This window comes from Haemorhous mexicanus, chromosome 1, assembly GCF_027477595.1.
Source record: "Haemorhous mexicanus isolate bHaeMex1 chromosome 1, bHaeMex1.pri, whole genome shotgun sequence".
NCBI classification, from domain to species: Eukaryota; Metazoa; Chordata; class Aves; order Passeriformes; family Fringillidae; genus Haemorhous; species Haemorhous mexicanus.
In genome coordinates this window covers 8,295,657-8,318,746 of record NC_082341.1, presented here as the reverse complement: position 1 = coordinate 8,318,746, position 23,090 = coordinate 8,295,657, and the positions used below count along the sequence as shown (strand labels likewise).

The 23,090-nt window shown below is 38.3% G+C and overlaps 1 protein-coding gene across 5 annotated transcripts in view; it reads right to left on the bottom strand.

Moving 5' to 3' along the window:
• Positions 1–23,090, bottom strand: part of RBM33 (RNA binding motif protein 33) — a 98,889-nt gene that overhangs the window by 70,447 nt on the left and 5,352 nt on the right. For all 5 annotated transcript variants that reach the window (XM_059839600.1, XM_059839610.1, XM_059839629.1 and 2 more), the window contains exons 2-6: positions 16,440–16,518; positions 11,427–11,475; positions 9,515–9,591; positions 6,755–7,046; positions 5,562–5,672 (exon numbers count right to left, since the gene is read on the bottom strand). In XM_059839600.1, the coding sequence (XP_059695583.1) occupies positions 5,562–5,672; positions 6,755–7,046; positions 9,515–9,591; positions 11,427–11,475; positions 16,440–16,518 (608 nt within the window). The remainder of the gene's footprint in view (positions 1–5,561; positions 5,673–6,754; positions 7,047–9,514; positions 9,592–11,426; positions 11,476–16,439; positions 16,519–23,090) is intronic.

Sequence of the window (23,090 nt, the reverse complement as noted above, 5' to 3'; positions counted from 1 at the left end):
GACAGATTTTAAATCACAAATCAAGAAAGAATTAATGCCATAATTGTGCAAGAAATTGCAAATTTCCCTATCCAGCAGCCTAACTTCATCCATAACCAAAATAAAAATGTGTGAAGCAAGATCAGAGACGGTGACCTGGCAAAACAGTTTCTGCTTTAAAAAAGACAGCAATCCTGAAGAACTCAAGCTCCAATCTACTCCAGCTTTGGCCAGGTGAATAAATGATCTGTAGACTTAGTTACAGGGCTTTAATGGGCTACTGATCCCAAGTTGTGTGTTATCCATTCCAGAGAAACTTTTAAGCACTCCATTTCGTGACCTCACAAAACTGCTTTAAGATATATAGCTAAAAGAACGTCAAATTTTACAAAAGGTTTTAAGGCTTTCACATTATAAATATATTTATTTTGGTGTAACAACTTCATCATATTAAAAAAAAAGCAGGTAAAAACAACAGGGAAAGCAGGACAAAAAAACCACCTTCAACAAGACTGAAAGAAATCCAAACCTCAAAAGCAAACCCAACTGAGCACAACTGGTCTAATTAACATATCCACATACAATCAAAATACCTTTGAGGGCAAGCATTTGATACTTGTGGAACAGAGGAGGGATGTTAGCAAGGAAAGAGAAGCTAACATGGTTTAATGAAAACAAACAACACCAAGAGAAAGACAGGGCTGGCATTTTACTTTGAAAAGAGGGACTCCCAAAAGAGCAAGGAGTAGCAATATCTCTATTAAATCTGTGTTTTCATAAATATCACAAACCCCACAATTTTACCGTCTCCCTTCTTCTTTTCAGAAACCTTTCCTTCAGGATCAGGATTTGGAAGTCAGAACTGGAGCAGCTGTTCTGCAAGACATGCTTACTCTACACTGAGCCTCCTGCTTTACTCTAAAGCACAAAACCCCAGACACATCCAGGCCCTTAAAATCTACATCGGAATTCTGGTTTTTATTAATCAAAGACTAGTCTCAGTCATGTAATCACATCTGTGAGTGCTAAACTTAATCATGCAAGGCTCTATGTGTAGCTCAAACTTCAGAATCAGAACTAGAAAGGGTAATGACAATTTTCGCTGTCCTGAAAATTTCTGCTGTTTTAATTAAATGCTGTTACAAAACCCTGAAACTCTGTTGCATTTTGACAATTATTCATTCTGGGAAAAAAAAAATCCATTCTAAAAAGAAAACATCCCAATTTCTGACAGACTATCGCACAACTACTTACTCACAGAACAATAAAAAAAATTCCAAACTTTTCTAGACTAGCATTATTCTACTCTTACCCACTTATACCAATTCTGAAGTCTTGGTCTGACTCACTTTATTCATCAGCATAATGCTCATGCCACCCATAAACCAGCAACAGCCATACAAGCATTAAATATCAAAGACAAAAAAAGAATCAAAGGAGCTAATGAAAAAGCAGGCACCAAGACAAGGCAGTGCTGGAGAATGGTAACTGACCCATGTCCAAATCTGATTACACCTTTTATTGAGGGATTTATGCAATGGAGACACAAACATGTCTGACAGTCACCCATATGTTCTTTCCACACAGCTCCAGGAAAGATTGGCTGAGCAGGTTAGGAGCACACACCCTTCCCCTGCAGTTTGTTCTGCAGCTGGAAAATGCAAGATTCCTACATGATCTTTTCCACCTTCCAGCTGAACAGAAGAAGCTGTTTTGCCAAGATTACAGCATGAATGGATTCTATGTTTCTAAAAGACACAACTGCAGACACAGAATTAAGCCATATTATTACTTACAGGATTTGCTTTAATACCTGCTAATCATGAATATCTCTGCACAGATATTAACAGTCCTTGAATGGCCACTCGAGGTCACTGGATTGGACTCACCAGCCCAGGCTTCCCAAAGGGAGCTTTACATTTCCCACTATGACACCTTGCACAAAGCTACCAAAGAGCTTTGCTGACCCTTGCATAGAAACAGAATGACCTTTCTTCTGCCACGAGGTCAGGGGCTCCTGCCATCCTCATTCAATAACTATGCCCTAAACCCCAGCCACTGAGCAGGACTCCTCACCCTGGGTTATGGCTGTGGAGAAGGGCTGAGTGCTCCTGCCCTGAGCAGCTTACAGACAGCTGCAGGAATGGTAACAGACACAGCCCAAGGGAAGCTGCAGAAACACTGACAGCATGATCCCCCCAAGACATGGGACCCTCCCAGACACGGTCCAGGAGAGCTCTGTGCCAGACATTCAGAAGATGTGCAAAAACAACTAAATTAATGGTGAGACAAAGAACTTTAACTAACAAGCCATAAAAAAAGGAAGTGGAGACATCTGCTAAAGGTTAACACTGAAGAAGCTGCAACTGTTCAATCCCAGGGATCAAGAAATAACAGAGCAGATAGGAGGAGATTATACCTATTCCAAGGGCACCTCAATTCCACAGATGAAAAGTGGAACCAAAAAACAAATCTAAGTGCCTTAAAATATGTTTAAAAATTGGCTGTTTTGATTTGCACTCTTTTCACCACTTTCCTCTAGGCTGCCAGGTCATGTTTTCAAACCTGAACAACAGAACTAAAATGCAGAAGTTGTGGCTAAGCACAGATGCAACACATCAGACAAAGTGGTCTTTTTTTCCCAAGCCTTTACTCTATCAAAATAAAAGCAGTATGCAGCACTTCTTCATGAAATGCTTTCTTGACTAAAGTACTCTTCACTTCTTATCAGCATAACCCAAGACACAGTTTAAATTATGCAATCATAAATCCTCTATCATTGACTTCACAGATTACTTTCAATATAAAACAAAGACATTATGAATTCTAATTTATTGAGATTTAATTTTTATGAACACTTCACGGAAGTAATTAGTGTTATTTTCCCTCTAAAATATTTAGGACATGATACATCATATGGCTGCTCTGTCACACCTATTTGCTGCTGAAACTTCTGGGTGTTGGGTTTTGCTTTATACCTCAGGAAGGCAAAAAACTTTTCTGAAGCACTGCTACATTTTTCAAGGAAACCACACAGAATGTTGTTTATTTATTAATTCAAGTTCTCAAATTTTAAGCACTGTTTCAAAAACAAAGTTTACCTGCCTATTCCTCACTTCTCCCACCTGAGTGCCACTTGTAACAATTGTCTCAACTCCCTTATTCACTTGTTTCCCCCCGTCATGTTTCAATTCCCCATCAAGTCAGCTTTTCTCTTAGTTTACAAAAAGATTTCTTCATGCAATATATTAAGGGGCTTTAGCTGGTTTTAATGCAGTAACTGTTTAAAACAAAACACCACCCAACATCCTTCTCTGCTATTCAGATGCCAAATTTCAACCAAGAGATAATAATGCTCTTTCTTTGTACCACATCCATTACTGCTCCACTCTTGTGTTGCAGGAGAATGCCAACCCTTACCCCTGTTTACAAGCACTGAATGTTATGAGATTTAAGGAAAAATGCTGTTAAATAACACTTGAATGAAGAACAAAACTCTTCAGAGCTGGAGGCAGGTATCTAACCACGCAATGAACAGAAGTGAATACTCTACAAAGGTTCTCTCCCATGGTGGTATTGTTTGGAGAGTGCAACTGTGAGCCTACTGCCAAATGGAAGTAAGATCCATACAAAATCATGAAGGAACAAAAAGATAGTACCGTTTTGGAAAATCTACCAACCATCAGAATAAAGCCAAAATGTAGAGTAACTGAAGGTATGGCCAAAACATTCACCATATATGATGAACAAATTCCATAAAAGCTTCCTTTACAAAACAAATTTAAAACTTGCATTGATGGTACCTCTTGAATGACACTAATTTAATTCTGAATTTGACAAATTTAGACAATTTGATTTTTAGAGAATTCTCACTCTGAAGTTCATACTCCCAAAATGAAGCTGTGTTTTTTTACAGCAATAAGTTTGGCAGGGAGTCCCAGCTATGTATTTAACTTTACATGATGTGCATTGTGTCCATAATCTCAGACTGTGGCTGCAGACACCACAAACGCATCAGTTCACCTCCAAAACAACAAAACAAAGTGTGTATCATCAATCCACTGAAGGAATAAAAAGCATTCAAGAATTTCACAGTTCTTTTGAAGGGCAGATTTTAACACTTGGGAAGTAGGAAATTAATGACAGGAATGTGTATTTGGTACAAGATGTTATGCTTGCAGCAGTGGAGGCTGAAGGATGCAGGTGGTCCCTTTCAATGCAGATCTCCACCTACCAAGAAATGTTGTTTTACCAAGATAGGTTTCATACAACTGGAGCATCACAGCACACCCAGTTGTGAGAACTTCATACAGTAATGCTGCTGTGTCTTTGAGGAATTAATTTCCTGATGAGTTAAAGCTCCAAAGAGGAAATATACTCTGACTACACTTCTCAGCAGGTAATCCATTCAATCCTATTTAATTAAGAACTGGAATAAAAGTAATATTAAAGCAGATTCCGGGTGGGGAAAGGAAAAAAAAATCCTACATCAAAAACTTGCTGTAAATTAAAAATGGTTGTGATACTCTTGCCTAATAACAAAAGGAAAAACCTTGCCACACAGTTGAAGTGGTAAGATAAAAAACCAATTATTTTATGAAAGCTTGCAGGTGCACAAAATATGACACTGCACATGCATGATACAGGACTCCTGTAATTTTTGCAAGGTTAATTAATCAGTTTATCTAGCCAGTACATCCAATAAGAAATCAGTTACTCCAGTAACCCAGCCCTGGGTTCAGTTGGTCCAGGGGCTTCTTTCCCTTTTTTCTTGTTATGTCTCTTAGGTTCTGGTAGAACATAAGATGTCCTTGTCAGGAATTCTCTTCTTAAGAATAAGACTAAACAGAATTTCAAGACTGCATAGTAAAGGTTTGTTTAACTGTGAGGGAGGGCAGGGAAAATACTAGAACCAACACAGATATGTATTAAAAATCTACAAGGCTGTAGATGTATGAAAAATATATAAAAAGCTAAAAAACTTCTAGGCATCACTACCAGGCTATAATTAGTGAATGCATACTTGGCAGACTTTAGCATAAGCTTTCTTATTGCAAAAGAAGGAACTCTCAATTTTCCCCACTGAAGAAGATAAAAACTCACAGGAATTTCAGTCTCAACACAACTTTCAAAACAACCATCTCTTTGTCTAAAATACCAAACCTTCCATGCTTACACTCCTCCTCAAAGGATGATACCCAAGAACTGCATGTACATCCCAACAGCAATAATGACCCATCTGGAAAGGGAAGCACCACAGCTCTTGGAGATTTAACAGACTGTGCAGTATTACTGTCATTTCCTACCCAAATGGGCCCCAGAAATTTCTAATGTTGAAGCCAAAACTAAATATGCACATTTTTGCCATTCCCTTATGATTCTAATCCAAAGGGGTAGAGGGGATCTGATGTATCTGACAATATAGATGTTATCACAATTAATTTTATTCAGAGTACTACCATACTACCACCAATAATTCAACAGTGGAAATGCTGCATCAATTCTTACCCAACAGTATGTACAATTCTACAAAATTGTTACAGAACTAGTTACTTAAAATTTCCATTAAATTCATGACATACCTCTTCTGATTCATTAGCCATTGTCTGGGATTCTTCCAACTCCTCATCAGCTGCATACTCTCCTTGTTCTTCCATTGCTTGCTCATTATATGATTGCATGTAATCTTCATCCTAAAGCAGTAAATAGGAAGGTGAAAAGACACAAGGCCAATGAAGAGGTGGGCTCTGGCTGCACTGCTGCAGCTTCCAGAGTGGAAGAGAAGTACTGCATCTCTGGGAACAGTCAACTATAAGTGATGTGGCACACATACAGCATAATTAGCAAGGCTTTTAACTAGACAGTGATTCCAAAATTCTCAAAACCAAAACAGTTTCCATTCATATCACAGCAATGTCATCATAAATATCCAATTTAATACTGTTTGTCCCAACTACTTCTATACATCTGCATTAACTGATTACAAATTCACAAAGCAAACACTGCAGGACTTTCTGGCCATAGCACATATACATTAACATCAGATTTCACCCCATCAAATATAAACATTCTTAAAGCATTCTGCAAGGGCTTACATATGAGTGGGTTCAACTCTGAAAAATTATAAACATTAGAACAAAAGCAAAATCTTGCTTAAGTTTGCTTGTATTTTCAAACACCTCACTGATCACATACAGTTTTGATTAAATCATTTCATTAACAATTAAAGTCAGTGCATGTTCTCTAATACGCTGCTTAAATTATATTGAATTATGCAGGTGACATTTTCTGAACTAACCTCCAATCTCTTTATTCAGGTTTAGACAGCTCTCAGTTACAAAAAGGATGAACAAGCAGGACATCAATCACTTTGGGATATTAGCACCTTAAAGATGTCTTTAGCAGGTCAATAATCTTTTCACCTTGGAAGGACTTTATCAGATCTTGTCTAAAGCCTGGATAAAAGCTTTTGCATTAAGTACTTCTAACAATTGGCAGTGTATCTCCACCACACAAAGCAGTTTTCTTCCTTAAGGATACAACCCTCAAGGTCATGATTCTCAACTGCTTTCCAGCATGACAAAGGAGCATTACCTACCGCCAAACAAGCTGTCAACACAAACTTTGTCACAGCCTAGATAAAGAAACTGGCAGACAGTGATAATAGGTCTAATTTCCCCTCCTCCCCAGGGAGGTAAACAGATTTTAAATCAGTCTAAAACCCCATGCACGTGAAGCAATGTTATCTTTGAAGATACAATAGAAGGAAACTCACTGGAAATTCATCTAGGGGTTCATTGATTTCAAGGTCTAGCACTTCATCTTCTTCTCCAGGCTCTTCCCCATATTCTATTTGGTCTTCTGTCAGTTCAGGATCATTGCCTTCATAATGTCCTTCCTCTGCATACTCTGATGCATACTCTTCAGGTGCTTCAGATTTGTCATAACCAATTTCATCTTCCCCTTGGTCATACTCAGACTCGTGTTCCAGTGAGGGATCGTTGATGGACTCGTACGATGTCAGGATGCCAGATGTGGCATTGAGGCTCACTGTGACACCTGGAGAGCTGTGGGATAGGGGGACAATTCAGAGGCTGAAGTCTAACTGGCAACTACTCACAAAGATTCAGCAAAACAAAGCCAGCAAACGTAAAATCTCCAAGTTGGTGGACAGAATTATATCCCATACACTATTTGACTCCATGCCATGTTCTCATAATGCATACTAAAATGCAGCTTATCACCAGCTGCAGGCTATTTGACCAAGGGAATCAAACCAACCAGATGGTTTAGCAGCTCAAACTGGCAAAGTCCTGCTTGGTAACCAAAGCAGACCAGATTCAATTTTAATTCCAAGACTAACAAAAAACCCACACAACATGACTATAACTGCATCTGTTTTCCCAACCTTTCAGAATATAGAAGTAAAATACTTTTTACTAAATGTATTAACATTGTTCATTCTTGATTATCTTGAATTCGAACTTGAATTTTTATGATAGATTCAATGTTCTAATTAATATAAAACAAACAGTCAAACTGTAATGTAAATGATTAAGACATTCTTAACTAGCACAGACACTGAAAAAAACCAATCAATAGAAAAACCTGGCAAGTTTATAATCTGCAGGCAGGCAATGCAAAGCTCATGGTTTACTGTTTACAAAAGCCAGTGCCATCAACACAAAAAAGCAACTAATCAACAGCAGACTAGTTCTTGATTTGAGAGCTCTGTGTATAAGGAACACAAAGGATTTTTCTATTTAAATAACATTCCTATTATTCTCTATTTTCCTAAGTTTGGGGGAACAAGACCCAGGCAGCTTTGAGCTATTTGCACCTGTAAGAGAGAGAAGATTTAACACAAAAGTGAAGACATTATGCAGGATTATCATTATCCTCACAACCACAGAAACACAAGGTTGACTGGAAACATAAGGGGAAGGGAAAGGCTCTCTCTGGCAAGAAAACTGCTAAAAATGCACAACTTGTCTACAGGAAACCTGCTTCCACTGAGCACTATCATCACATTTGAGATGTTTTATCACCACTGTGTTTGGTCACACAGCCATCCCTGCTACTCAGGTGTCTCAAGAACATACAGCAAAACTGGGATTCCCCTTCTTGAAGGAACAGTCCAACCCTCACTCCCCTAGGGAAGAAAATGGCAGCCAATGAAGAGATTGATGGTGGAACATTTTATCACACCCTCATCAGTCCAACATAAGGACAGGAGTCCTTATCTTAATTACAGCTAATACAGGAGATCTCAGAGATGGAGATACACCTATGTATGTTATACATATATTGATAGACCTCCAGATGACATGCCCTGCACAGCATGCAATAAGGGAAAGCTGGAAAAACAGGCCAGTAAAAGCAGCAATGGCACTGCATCACTCTGGCCTTATAAACAACTTTTCTCCTACTTCAGTCCAGCTTGAAAAGTAAAAGCAACAAGACATTCATTTTGACTTGCAATGCCCATAATTCAGCTGAGAAACTGTATTGCCACAGGGTATTCACAGGGCAGGATCCTCAGTAAACTCCCGTGGAAATATCTTAATCCTATTAAGTCTGTTCAGAATTTTCTGCTATGTGATTGTAGACAAATATTTAAGTCACAAATTCCCCTCCTCGGAGTCTTAGGAGGTAAGATAGATTTTTTTTTAGAAGAAAGATGGCAGAAAAGGACTATATGGAGTGATGTCCATGCCTTTGGTCCTAAAAATTAAGAGCAAGAATACACAGTTAAGAGATAAAGGGTTTTTACCTTGGTATTTAATAAGGATCCTTATGGTGCACCACTTCACCAAGGTGGAATGTACCAAAATGCACACAACACATGATAGATCCCATATACAATTTATAGACCTTACAGATCAGCATATCTAACAAAGATGCCCCAATGAGAGGCTTGAATGAATAGTGTGATATCCTCCCACCCCGAGGAATTCCCCCCTGGCTGGGCCCAATCTCCAATTTACAGGATGAATTCGAGAGAGGACCTTGGCTTTCCAAGATAGTGTAGGGTTTTCCAGCCTCCTACTACAAGGCCTTTAGGATGTTTGGTCTCCTGGCCTAACACAACACTAGGACTATGATAAATTATCAGATTTAAGGAATTACAAGAATGCATGCTAAGCGTACTGAGGACACATAAAAGCGATAAGATATATAAAAGAAAAGGCAAAAAAATCATCTGGCATCAGGAGAAGGAAGCTTACCACAGTAAGCAGTACTGAAGCAGTAAAGAAAGCTCTAAGTGCTTATAATTAACTCTATATGCACAGCAGCTGACACTATTTCTTCTTATAAGCTTTTAAGATATTTGAATAAATTTATTAGATCAAAATAAACAAAAAATAATTTTACTGAAATGTTGACAATGCTACTAATCACTAGGTAGGCTGGCTAGGTAAAAAGAAAACTATTTTAAGTTTATACCAATAACTTTAGGTTAGTTATTAGTTATCAGTAATAGGAGTCATTCATAGCTTTGAGTTATCCAAGACAAGATTCAAAAAAGAAATACCGAAATTCTTGTTCCTCTTCATTGTCACTTTGCAGAAGATCATCATTCAGCTCTTCATCTGACAAGTCTGACTGATTCTAGGTTTAAAAAAAAGTCAATCATGAACAAAAAAGATACAAACTTGACTAAGTACTGAAGGCTAAATATTTTTTATGAATAATACATCCCAAACTAAGAACATATCTTCAAAGAAATTACATAATTCAATGACACACAAGATCACAAATCTTAAAATACATCTTTGACAATCCTAAGGAAATTTGCAGAACTCAAATTTGCCTATCAAAGCTGCTTTTTCACTGATGCATTCCCAACAGCCAAAGGTGACACCTCACTTAAGACAGACCAGGAAGGAAGGAAGGTTAGCTCTTGCACACAGCCTTGTGACCTTGATGCATTAGACAAGTCAAGAAAACAAATGAATTGCAATTTCTAGAGAGAAGAGATAGGAGACTGGAGAAAAGGATATGGTAAAGAAAACTGAAAAATCATTATTACTTTGTAAGAGAAGAAAAAAAAACATAAGAAAATACTGTGTCACCTAGTTTGTCTCTCAAATAAACAACTTTTGGTTGTTTTTTTGGGTTTTTTTTTGTTTTAAATAATTACCCTCTAGGGAGAGAGAACTTCAGTTCCGCTGAGCAACATTTCCAACCTCCAAAGTAAGGCCAGAAAGGTTACACAAAGATAGATTTATCTAAAAGTACTGGGATGAGATTAAGTAGAAGGAAGTTTAGCCTAAGTAACTCAGGAATAACTTTCTGAGAAATCCGTTATTACCCCATCACATGAGTCCATACCCACAGATACTGCCCTATAACATGGCAAATTAAAAAGAAGAATAGAAAAAGCACAAAAAATGATAATACACTGAAGAATCAAGTACTTGTTAGTATTCACACATATCATTTTTAAATATAAGTAAGTAACTTTATCACCTCCATTCAATGTTAACTGCTTCTGGTTTTGGTAACTGTGTAACAAACATCTGCAGTCATTATCCTCCTGGAATTTTATTCTCTTGAAACCAGCACATAAGAATAAGGAACTTCCTATCTTTAATAGGAAATGGTTACAGAAGCTGTAATAATTTCAAGAAGCTTAATTTCCAACACTTAGAGGATGGTTATAAAAAAATACAACAAATAAAATTCAACTCTTAATAGAGCTAGGTTTCTTAACAATCTATTGATCTCCAACTAAAACTTCAAAAACTACCTTAAAAATTAGTTCATTTAGAAGATAAAATATAGAAAGAGGTGACCAGTCAATCTGACATCTCAAACTTAAACCCTGTCTTCTCCTACTGATACCTGGCAAATCCAAAGATACATTTAGCTCTTTTCCCAGAGTTCAATCCTGGAAATAGGTACCAGCAGGAGAGTCTATAGCAGACATGAGGAAAACTTGTTGATGTGCCCCAGTTTTAGCTGCTACCATATTTTTCCCCTCACTTTAAAAGGGGAAATCCTCTGTTTATTCATCAACAATGAGGTAGCAGATCATGCACACTGAGTGTGAACTTTCACACACAATGACTGCTTTTTTATTTCCTCTCTGGTAAATACTGCTGGTATTTTGACAAGTGATTTTTAAAAGCCAGGAAAGTGGCACTTGGATTAAATTTTCCATCATGCTAATTAGCATTCAGGAGACCTAACTGGGTTGAAAACAAATTTTTCTCTAAGTTTTACTTTTAAAAGCCACATTTGGAGGTATTTCACAACAGGAAACAAAGCATTGGGTGCAGAATGCTCTGTCAGTAAGGCAGACCTCAGGAATCTGTGGCTGTCAGGCTTTGGGGAGGTGACTATAAAATACATGAAGTCAAACCAAACACCTGAACTGTCTAAGGCGAACAACATGCACATTTTAATATTTGCAACAATTCACTTTAATGCACATCTCTTACCTTTTTTCCAGTTAGCAAATCCTCTCCAAGCAAGTCATCATCAAGTTCACTGTAAAACAGTAACAAATTTAAGAAACTGAACTTTACAAAATAAAACCAAAAACCTTACAGGGCATATGCCTTAAAAAACTGCCTCAAGGAGATTTGTTGCCAAGCCAGCACAAAGCCTATTTTAGCAAAGCATTCAGGGAATAAAAAGTTTTTACTTTTCAGTGAAACAACACATCACACATATTAAATAAGTCTGCTATTGCACAGGCATTTCATTCCTAATGCTCTCCTTTCCATATTCCCTCAACTAAACACAACATAGGAACCTAGCCAAGGCCACAGCCAGCCAAAACACAGCCATCCTAGATCCTTCACTCCAAGGCTGTTTAGACATATTGTCCAAACTCCAAATTGCTGATTTCCAGCTCCCCAGCGAGGACATGAGACAGGAATGTCCTGAGGCCAAGACTCAGTCTACAGGTCCCCATGTGGCCCGAGCTGCACTCAGCAAGGAGCTGGGAGGCTGGGAAGCTGGCTGGTTTGGGAGCCTGGACCTGGTCCTGAAAGCCAGGCTTAGGCCTTGATCTTTTATAAATACTTTATTTCCTCCTCCTCAAGTTGAGGGTAAGGTCAAACACACATTTGTAGGGTGACAAAATCAAATGCATGTTTCATCAGTTCTGTATTTGTGCCCAAGAATTCAGGAAGCACAGAAATACTGGCTTACAACACTTCTGCCATCACAGTGCAACTGCCCCATAAATACAATTCAGTGCAAGGAAGTACATTCAAGGTGAGCTAAACTTCAGAAAAACTGCTCAATTTCATTCCTCCTTCAGTGAAAGAATTATTTAGTGACAGGGATGACCAGATTCCCCTTCAGTAACAAATACTTGTTACAGACAAAAACATGTATTAGAACATGCATATCAATACTAAAATGAGATGCCAGTGATTTGAAATATGAGCTGTACTTTCAGAGGAGACTATTTCTACCTGCACACCTTAAAAAAAACAAAGAGAAACAAAACCCATTGCACCTCAGGGAGTACATAAAAACCAAATCATCCCAAGTGAGAATAGCCTATATGAACTGAAAAAGAATTTGTGTAAGAGCTCCTTAGAACTACATGGCAAATGCTTGAAAATGGGGAGACAATCCCAAAATGTAGATCAGATGGTTTTCAGATGGATCAATCTCTTTCAGAGCCAATTACTGTACAGACAACAAGGGAGGGAAGGGGTAGTGAGGGTTATAAAACTCTTGTGGGCTAGGAAAGAACAAATGATACACCAAATAAGCCCTAAATAGGACATTAACATCGGTACACAGAATTTATCCACTGTTACTGATCTCAAATAGTTCCAGGAATGACTGAACATTAACAAATAGCAACTGTTTTGTGCTCAATGTAATATTAAACAAAAATTGGGAGATAAGACATATCACACATTCCAAAAACCAAACTGACTAGAATTTCAGCCTCTTCTTTCAGAGACAGGAGACTCTATGGAACAGAAACAGTTGAAGAAGAATTTCCTACTTCAACTTTGTCTCTAAAAAAAAAAAAAACCACTAATCTTTTCAACTGTCAGTAATCTGACAAATGCACCAAAATATTTGAAAATATTTCCAGCACTATGGCCCACCATTGACAGCTTTTAATAAAACTGCACTAGAGAAATTCCAAGAGACGGCAAGAGCATATGTTGCAGCAGCATTCAGAGATAAAAACCAAGTTTGGCAGCAAGAAATTCAGATTAAGGAAAGGAATGCAAAAGAAAGTGAAAGAATAATTTAATTATCTAAACATACCTAGGCCTAATTACCACATTACTAAAATGCATCCTTGATGTGATTGTTTAGAAAAAAATTAACATTTGATCTCTAGAATTAACTACAAACATATTCTAGATTTTCAGAAACTCTGACCTATTGCTTGACAGTTAAAAAAATTAACACTAGGATATAAATGAAGTTTGTATCAGAAGCAAAAAGTAGTTCAGAGGGTGCCCTTCAAAACCTATTAAAATATTCATCATTCAGTATTTTCATTGACAAATTAGAAGAAAAATGACCATGAGTAACTTTTTGAGTAAGCAAAGTAACAGTGAAAAACCTGCACAGTAAAGTGGAACTATCTCAAGCTCCTTTATAAGCAGCCAAATCTGAAATTGTCTATAGAAAAAAGAGGGACCACAAGGACTAAATCTGACCATTAAAGAACAAAGCAAACAAACAAAAGAACCACCAAGAAAGCAAACAGAAAACCCTCTGACACTAAGAGATCTTAGGCCAGCTGAGAGAAATAGACAAAAATGAATGGTTGCAATTTGATATCACATAAATCAACATAAACTGGAATAAAAGTACACACCTATGCTAGTTCCAAAAGCATCTCACCCTTGCTATCATCAAGACACAAGTCTTTCCAAAACCACAATATCAGGAAATATTGATTTAAGATAATTTTGTGTTTGCTGCTCTCACAAGAAAGAGACAGATTTTCCTCCCCTTCCTCAACTCCCAATACCCAATATTTCCCTCACTGAATAAATTCAGCCTTCTCAAATACGAAAAAATAACAAAAAAAGAGCAGACAATAAAAAGTGGAAAGTTTTCAGCCAGCATAGGGAAATCAGTAATCTCAAAGAAGGGTCTGAACAAATGAATTTCAACAAAAATCAGCTACTAAATCTGCCCTGTCATCTTGAAGGAGAGCACCAGAAATGCAGGTTTTTCCCAAACCCAAGCTCTGGGCTACTTAATGAGATAAATGTACAAATTAACATGATAAAGACGTCAGACTGGCCCTTTCAAGTCTCCAATTTCATAAGCATGCTTCATTAAACATGAGCAATAGCAAGGACACAAATGTTTCAGGAAAAGAACTTGGAAAAAATGGGGAAAAGTCTCCAAGAACAATGTTACATCTGTACTTTTAAATAACTGGGGCCTTCCAGCTCTCAGTTAACACCCTCCAGGGTCTGAGAAAGGACAGAGATCTGAAAATTCAACATTTAATAATATATAAAATAAATATACTACTAATAAATCTATTACTTCTATATCCAAAATCTTATTATTTTAATTTTTTAAGTGACTGGGGGATGGGACTCAGACAAGTAACAACACAGTAGGAGCTGATGGTTGATGAAGATGTGTGACTATCAGAACTCCTTCATCTCCCCCTCCCAAATGATGCTTCAATTGAAAACAACACATGAAGGATTAAAACCAAGATTACTGTGTTCATCCAGCCTTTTTCCCATCGTCAAGAAACTATTCAAGTCCTACACTGAATTAGGCCAGTAGGTAAAACCCCCAAGCAATTACATTAGCAACATATCCAGGTACAGCATTTATAATTGCCAAGACACCCACAGAACTCAACACTTACAAAGAGAGCTTTGCAATTCAAAGAGAATAATATTAACCAAAAAAAAAATTCCAACACATACAAACAGTATTCTATTAGATACGGTTGTAAAATAAGATTTCTGAAATTATCAGCAAGATGAAACTCTAGAATCTTCTGCTCTGCAACTGAAACCACTTCCCTCACAATTTCACTACTGAATTTTTGATAATCTCTCTTTAATTAAATACAGCTAATAATAAACACAGAAATTAAAACTTTTTTCTAAAACTAAATGCTTTTATACTTCAAAGTCTCAGCTCAGTGAAAATACTCTAAAACTACTGTCAAGCCCTATTAAAACCAGCTTTGCAGAAGCAGTTTACCACTGGGCAAAAGCTTCCAACTTCTGATGTAACAGCTGCTTGACTCTTTCAGATCTTATCAAGCGATGAGTAGGGCAGCTAAACCTGAATGTGACCAGTCAGCAGCTAAGAGCCTACCCAGTTATGCAACAAAGGCCAAAAGTTCAGAAAATATTCTAATACAAAACATTCTGCCTGCAATACTGATTGTAAGGTTTCTGAATAGCCAATCCTGGGGACAGGAGGCAGCACAAAAGGGACCCAGACTGAGCAAGTTATTTTAACTACACTCTCAAAGCAGAGCAGCTCCTTGGTGTACCTCAGCATCCAACCCTCCAACAGCTGCACCGGCCTGACAGAGAGCAGACACTGCTCATCAGCAAACAGCAGAACACCCTGCACACCAGAGCTACTGCCCAAATTCCTCAGTCACACACTCCTGCAGCAATGAAAACTACCCACTCAACCTAGCAGAACACCAAGGAAGAGGAAACTAATGCCTCTGAAATTACAGTAGAGCAGTTAATTTACTCCAATGGCTCAGCTCAGTGGAAAACTACTTACAGTAAAATTTGTTTACTACAATCACTTGAGTGATTATTAGAGAAGACAGAAATCTACTTGGAATATTTTTTTCTCCCTTTTTGAGTAAAAAAACCACTGGCAAAGTCTGAACAAGTCTATTTCTAAAAAGGAATCATAGAAAAATAACAGAAATAAGTGAAATCTTTTCTCCCAGAAAGAGCATATCAGTGTAGCTAGCAGCTTGATTTCTGTCTCATAAAAGAGCACACATTCTCCCTCAAAATAACCCAGAGCACACACACTTCTCTACCTTTAGAACAGTCATACTGTTAAAGAAGCCAATGTCTAAGCTCTCCTGCTCTTCCCAAATTTAAAACTGAAGTAGAACTTGGAGGATAGGAATTTAAACATTAAGTAAGAAAGATTTTAAAAATTAAGTTGGGCAAATTCAAGTACTAGCAAATTACATTTAAACCACCTAGGTCTACTAAATATTTAAAAGCAAAACCAAAACATTAATTGCAAAATTACACACCACAAATACTTTGTATTTATCCAATTTTAAAAGGCATCTCTTCACAATGCTCTATATTCCTCAAGGCAAGCACATGTTTGGCACGATCTAACATTGGCTGACACATGCAAAACAACCAACATCTTCATTAGAATCTAAATGTGCACTGCTCTGAATGTTAGAGTACAAAATGCCAGAATGGGAACATAGAACAATGCAATTCAGCATACAGAACTGAACATGGAAATATTCTACCTACCTGTCCCAGTCATCATCTCCAGCTCTTCTTCTCCAAGACCTTTCTGCACCAGGCTTATCAAACTGATCAAAGTCATCATCTGTAAAAAAAAAAATGTGACTACATTAAATAATTCTTACTGAAACTGAAGCACAGAACAGAACTCTCCAAATAGTTAGAAAGTGGTGTGTTCACTGACAGCACTGGGCACACTTGGGGAGTAACCTCCCAAAGATGTGAAAAATTCAGCGTTCTGGCTCTTCATTCATTCACAAAAGTCTTATAAATTCATATAATTACCCAATACACCAATACAAATACATTACCTACCCCCCCCAGCCCTGTTTCCTATTAAAATGGATTAAAAGGAGTCCAAAGCTCTTTTTACACCTGTCTCTTGGTTGAATTAAGTCAGTGGGCTTCCAAATGGGTCTGTGGTCTTCTGAGATCACAGTGACCTTTTACTTCTGCCTTGTTGGCAGGCTTTGGACCCCTTGGCTATAGCTCAAGTTTCAGGGCCCAGCTGCAGGGTCAGTTTCTTCATTTTCACAATAGCTCCAAATATTTATCCTGCTTCTTCAAACACACTAAGACAAGTAAGTGATTTATATCTTAGCCTTAACTACTCTATCTGCTAATAATTAACTATTCCCCATTAATTCTACTCTTCTTGGTATACTCTTAATCATTATAAATTGTTTTTATCCTCCTAACTAAATCCAGCTAAACTCTTAACTCTTTCAGTTTCTTTAAACCTTTGATTCAAAATGAAAGGTTGCCAAAGCAACCACACAGATGGCATTTTCTGGGTGGGTGTAGGAGTGTGCACGTTATTTAGAAGATGCAAAAAACCTTTTTCTACTCCTCAATTAGCATGAAGAAAACAGACAAATACCAGCATAAAATTATAGAATCATTAAGGTTGGAAAAGACCTGTAAGATTGTCAAGTTCAACCACCAACTCAGCTCCCCCACCATGTTCACCATTAAACCATGTCCTCAAGTGCCCATATCCATATGTTTTTGGAACCCTTCCAGGGAAGATGACTTCACTTCTGCCTGCTCCTAAGCTTTACACTCCTTTCAAACATGCAGTCTAAACCTCCCTTGGCAGAACTTTTCCTCTCATCCTGTCCCTTGTTACCTGGGGGAAGAGACAGACCCACCTAGCTACAGCCTCCTCTCAGAGAGATAAGGTCCCCTAAGTCTCCTTTTCTCCAGGCTGACTCCCCAGCTCCCTCAGCTGATCCTTGACAGACTTGTGCTCCAGACCCTGCAGCAACTTCCCTGCCTTCCTCTGGACACACTCCAGCACCTCAGTGTCTTTCCTGTAGTGAGAGGCTCAAAACTAAACACTAGATTTGAGGTGTGGGTCACCAGTATCAAGGAAAAAGGGATGATCACAGCCTTTGCCTTGCTGGCCACACACACAAACCAAGATGGCCTTCTTGGCCACCTGGGCACACTTCTGGCTCATGGTCAGCCACTACCAACTGACATCTCCATGCTTCAACAATAAAAAAAGCCCAGAATGTACTACACAGCTTTGCCTCTTCTCACTGTTGTGACAAGGATCTCCTGAGGGAAAGAGAGCATGAGCTAAATCACCGGCAAAATCTGCCAGTGAAGGTCATTCCAGAAACAGCAGCTCCCCAGAAATGCATGGAACTGAGATGGAGGTAACATCATCTGCTGGATCTTTGCTTGCCTTGGAGGCCACAAGCTCAACCACTAACACTGAGCCTGCAAAGGCACTCTGAAAATAGGAGTAAACATCAGGGCAGGTCAGCAGCAGCAATGCAGCACAATAGAGAAGTCAGATGGAAAAACTATCACTCCTCAACTGGGGCAGTAAAACCACCAGAAGCCACTGAAGCAGATTACACTCTGTACCTAAACATGCACTTGCCTTCCAAGAAACAACTGCTGCTCCATATTTCTCTCAATAAATACCCTAATTTAGCCCACCACTTCCTCTTGCATAGCTTAGTTCGCAAATGACAATTTTGCTACTTAAAAATGTAAAAACTTCCATTTCCCTGCAAGAATATGCAAAGGTCACTTGCTCTGTTCAGACATCATGTCTTGTCACCAGGAAACTGGAAGCACATACCCTCACATACACTCAACCTCCACTCCCTTCTCTGACTACAGATCAACAGAGAATGCACACCTGGACTCACTCTCTGTTCACACATTTTAACAGCTTGGGTAAGAATCAAACAAGCGGACAAAAGCTATGCTCAACATGGAGGGAAACCTGCTGCAGTGGAATGCCCTCCAAAATACAGCAGGTCAAGCAATGCAGTCCTTGCAGTCTGACACTGAACTGGGACTGCTAAAATGCCATAAATCCACTTACCCTTCTGAGTCTATTTGCATTCAACTCTCTGACCAAGTACACTGCCAAGGAACAACTGTTTTATTGAACTGTGTTTCTTGTTTGGTTGGTTTCTTTAAAAAATCTCCAAAACCATATCTGTCTTCAGCTTTTTAAACTCAACCCAGTATCCTTAAGTGAATATTTCCCATATGCAATGACAAATCTATTCACTCCTCACTTCATCTTATCAAAATATCAGTGTTGGTGACTGATGGAAGTTTAAAAGAAGATAAAAACATTAAAAAGAGAAAATCCAGATCTTGCAACATCACTATATTAAGAATATTCAAACCAGAAATTTCAAGCATAAATAGCTATGAAAGAAAGAGGGCTCAGTAAGAATTATGATACAACATGAGGCAAGTGTAGCATCTCTTTTATTTTGAAATAGCAGCTAGAAATAATTTTCCTTGATGAGCTTCTCTCCTTTACTATCAACAGATATGTCTATATTTAAATTTATCCTTTATATTTTAACTGACTTGCATAAGCTAAAACCATTGAAAACAGTTGTTTTACATTTCTCTGCTCAAACATCTACATATTGCAACCTCCTATTCCAATTCCTATTTCATTCACAGAGGCAAACCAAACAAATACACAAGTATTTCTCATCTTCCTCTTGAACACTAAATTAAATAATTCTGTGGTCTCTGGGGGAAAAGAAAAAAAAGACCGCATTGCTCTCTTTATGGTCATTCAAAACCATGCTGCAATGCCTGTCTTAGTGCACTGACATTTTAAGGGCACAAATATCCTACAGTGACACTATTCTTACAGCTGGATTACATTAATACACTGACTTGATGTAACCACCACCAAAGATTATTTTTTAAGGTAAAATAACTGGCTTGGCAGCAACCTAAATAACAAGTGTCCACATATTGCCTAACGCAGCTCAAGAAAATGACGACCATCAGGAAGACTGTAAATTCTTTTTAAGCTATGCCTGCTTGCAAGACAGATATATTTTTTTCATTTCAGGCACCCCTTTAGCACTAGAGTTGCATTATAAACCAGAATTGAAGATCTGAGCTTTTAGCACACAATCCTTCCAGAGGTGGACCTTCACATCAGCCAGGTTTAAATCTAGACAACACAAAATTACACACCAAACCCTTCTTCTGTCCACATATAATCTCTCCACAGCACAGTGAAACACTTTTTGATACAACTCATGGTTGACTTTTCCAACTCAGACATCAAAGTTTCACAGCCATAAAAATGTTTCAACCTATTACTGCTGCTAGTGAAGAAATTATAGCAAAAGATAGCCCAAGTTTCTGAACCTGGCAAGTGTGGACCTGAACTCTCTCTCACCACTCAGCCAGCATCATGAACCTCCATGCTCCAGCCCTTCCAAGCCCTCCAAATTTCTCACATCTCATTCCTTACTTATGAGTAACTTCTACCAAAACTCAGAGCTGAATCACATCCAGCAAAGCTCTTTTCCCAAGTGCCCTCTAGCAAGATGCACACAAAATCTTCAAAAATTACTGGTTCATTTGCCTGTAGTGATCACACCTTGCAAGAACTGCTCCACACATCCCCTTCACCTCCCTGTTCTCATCTCTTCTCTCCCCATCCCAACACACATGATATAAAGATCTTTGGGACAGAAGGAGACAGCTTTCCTTCTTCATGCTTATTTGTTCTGTGACAGCTGACGCTGACAAGGAGCGTCACAAATTATGCCATTTTGACATTAAGGACTGTCAGAGCCCAGAGCACGTTGTAGCTTTCGTTTAAAAAAGGAGGTCACAACAGTTACACACCTACAAACAACCTTCTGTGCCAGCTTTATTTGTGAGACAGCAGCTCTGAAATGGACTCAGGCCTAGCACCTGCAATGTGCTGTGATACCTAACAGTTCTCATCATTTTCTCTCCATTTCTGAAACCACACAGACATTTATTTTTCTTTGACCTAAGCAATAACATTGTAAAATACCAGTAAACAACAATCAATGTAACATTTATAGCTGCTTCTCCTTGAGAAACTTCTAAGTCAATGTTTGCGTCATGGGTGGTTAAATGCCTGTAAAACATTAACTTGTACAGAAATAAAACCATTCAGCACCAGCAGAGTTCACAACCACTGAGAGCAACAGCCAAAGTTTAATTTTTTTTTTTTTTGTATAATTCTCAGTATTACTGTGTGGAAGATAGTAGGAAAAAAATAGATGGTAGAAATCCATGAGAATAAGGTTTTAAAGCATTCAAACCCCTATGGTAGGGAAGAAGTTCTGTATCTCTTCCAGCAGTCGTACACAGCAACTGTTGCTAAGACACGCCAGGCACTGGCCAGGGTTCCTCCTCCAGCAAAGCTCACCAAGATGATGTTTGTGCATCAGCTGGGTACCAGCTGGAAGATGCTGATAGGTGATCACTAAACACATTAAGCCCCCTCCGATTTCCAGGCAAAACTAGTAATAAAACAAAAAAAAAAAAAAAAAAAAACCCAGAGCAAACCAAGAGAGACCTATTGAACACCAAAAAAAGCAGTAACTGAGTAAGGAAGCAGAACAGGCCAGTTATAGAGGGGAAAACCAAAGCAATTCACCACTTGGCTCTTCCTAAGGTGGCAGGGAAGTTTCAGGATGCTGCAGAGATGGACTAATGCTGCCTGATTTGTCAGACCAGCCTGCCATGCAAGGCCAGCTATGAAGCACAATAAACACAAACATACTTGGGCCCCCGTGGCATCCACATTCTCTGAAAAATCCCTTCGCCCAGGATTTTTCTCCTGGGAAGCTGAGGAACCTCACAGAAAAGGAAAACAATTCTTATCTCACTTGCTTCTCTTGTGTTGTGCTCACATATGGAATGTGTTTGGAGATTGTTTACCCACAGGTGATTGTTTCATTGGACTCTGGAGTGAGTTGTTTTCACTCTTTGGCCAATCAGGGCCAAGCTGTGTCGAGACTCTGGAAAGAGTCACAAGTTTTCATTATCATTTTTTTAGCACCTAGTAAGTATCCCTTCTTTAGTATAGTTTAGTATAATATTCTTTAATATAATATAGCATTATAAAGTAATAAATTAGCCTTCTGAGAACATGGAGTCAAATCCTCCATTCCTGCCTTCGTCGAGGCATCTCCCAGCAAATACAAGAGGCCCCACACTAAAAGGTTCCTATTTTGTTGATATTTACTCTGGTGCTGCACCAGCAGTGATGCAAGTTGTTCTATACAGATTATGTTCTGGTTTTAGGTTATATGGTCAAAACTGGTATCTTTTTTCCTGTTCTACGAGAACAGATCATCCACACCAGAAATCCACAAAATACAAGCTTCATTTCTTCTCTGGCTGTGCTGATGGCAGTTTCTAACTCTGTGGATACCCCTTCAATAAAGTCCTCACTAATTTTTTTGTGTAAAATGGAAGTCTTAAGCTGCACAGTCAAGTCTCACAAGCGTAGGAAGTGAATCAGCAGAATACTGCAGAGCTCTTAACATCTTAAAATGGTACTAAGAGCCTAAAAAGGTAGTCACACATAGCAACTGTTGCTACGATGGAGTATTTTACTGCAGTGACATGGCCAAGACTTCTGGAGTAAGGAAAACATTCGACAACTGCATTTTTAGTCCTCCCAGACCTACACCTAAAAGCTTTCTGGAACACTAACCAGGTGCTGTCTCACAAACCTGAACACTTCAAAATTCTGTGTTCTGGTTTGCTTCAGCATTACACTTTCACGAACACAAAGATTATTATTGTAGTTTTAGTCACTGAAGACTTCTCCTGATTGAAAACAAGATGGAGATGCCACAATGATCCAATAACTCAATGGATAAAAAAGTCCTACATACTCTATCCAACAGGTCTCTCAATGAAGTAACTAAAACTCACTGCTTTGGGACAAAATAAATATAAACCCAGCATGATTCTTTGATAGGTAAGGGAGCTAGTAAAAGAAAAAAAAAAAAAGAAAATAACAGAAAATTGGAGGAGAAAAGGTCATTTACCACATGAAAAACACCATTTCTCTGTTCTTCAAATAATACTGAATATAACAAGGCCATCTTGCTCTATCCCATTCAAAACACTAAACATGACAACTTGGCAACATTTCAAGAGCAAGACTCCAGCTTAAAAACATTTTACCAGATTGTCTTTATGTAATAACATATTTCTACAAAATATTTTTCTTCATATTTCATTGTTAAAGGTTACTCAACACATAGGAATTGTAAAAACTTGATTTTCCACACCTGAGTACACCATGTAAAAACAGCTAAACAGTGAACTGAATTTTGGTATCTCTTGCCATGCAACACAAAATAACAG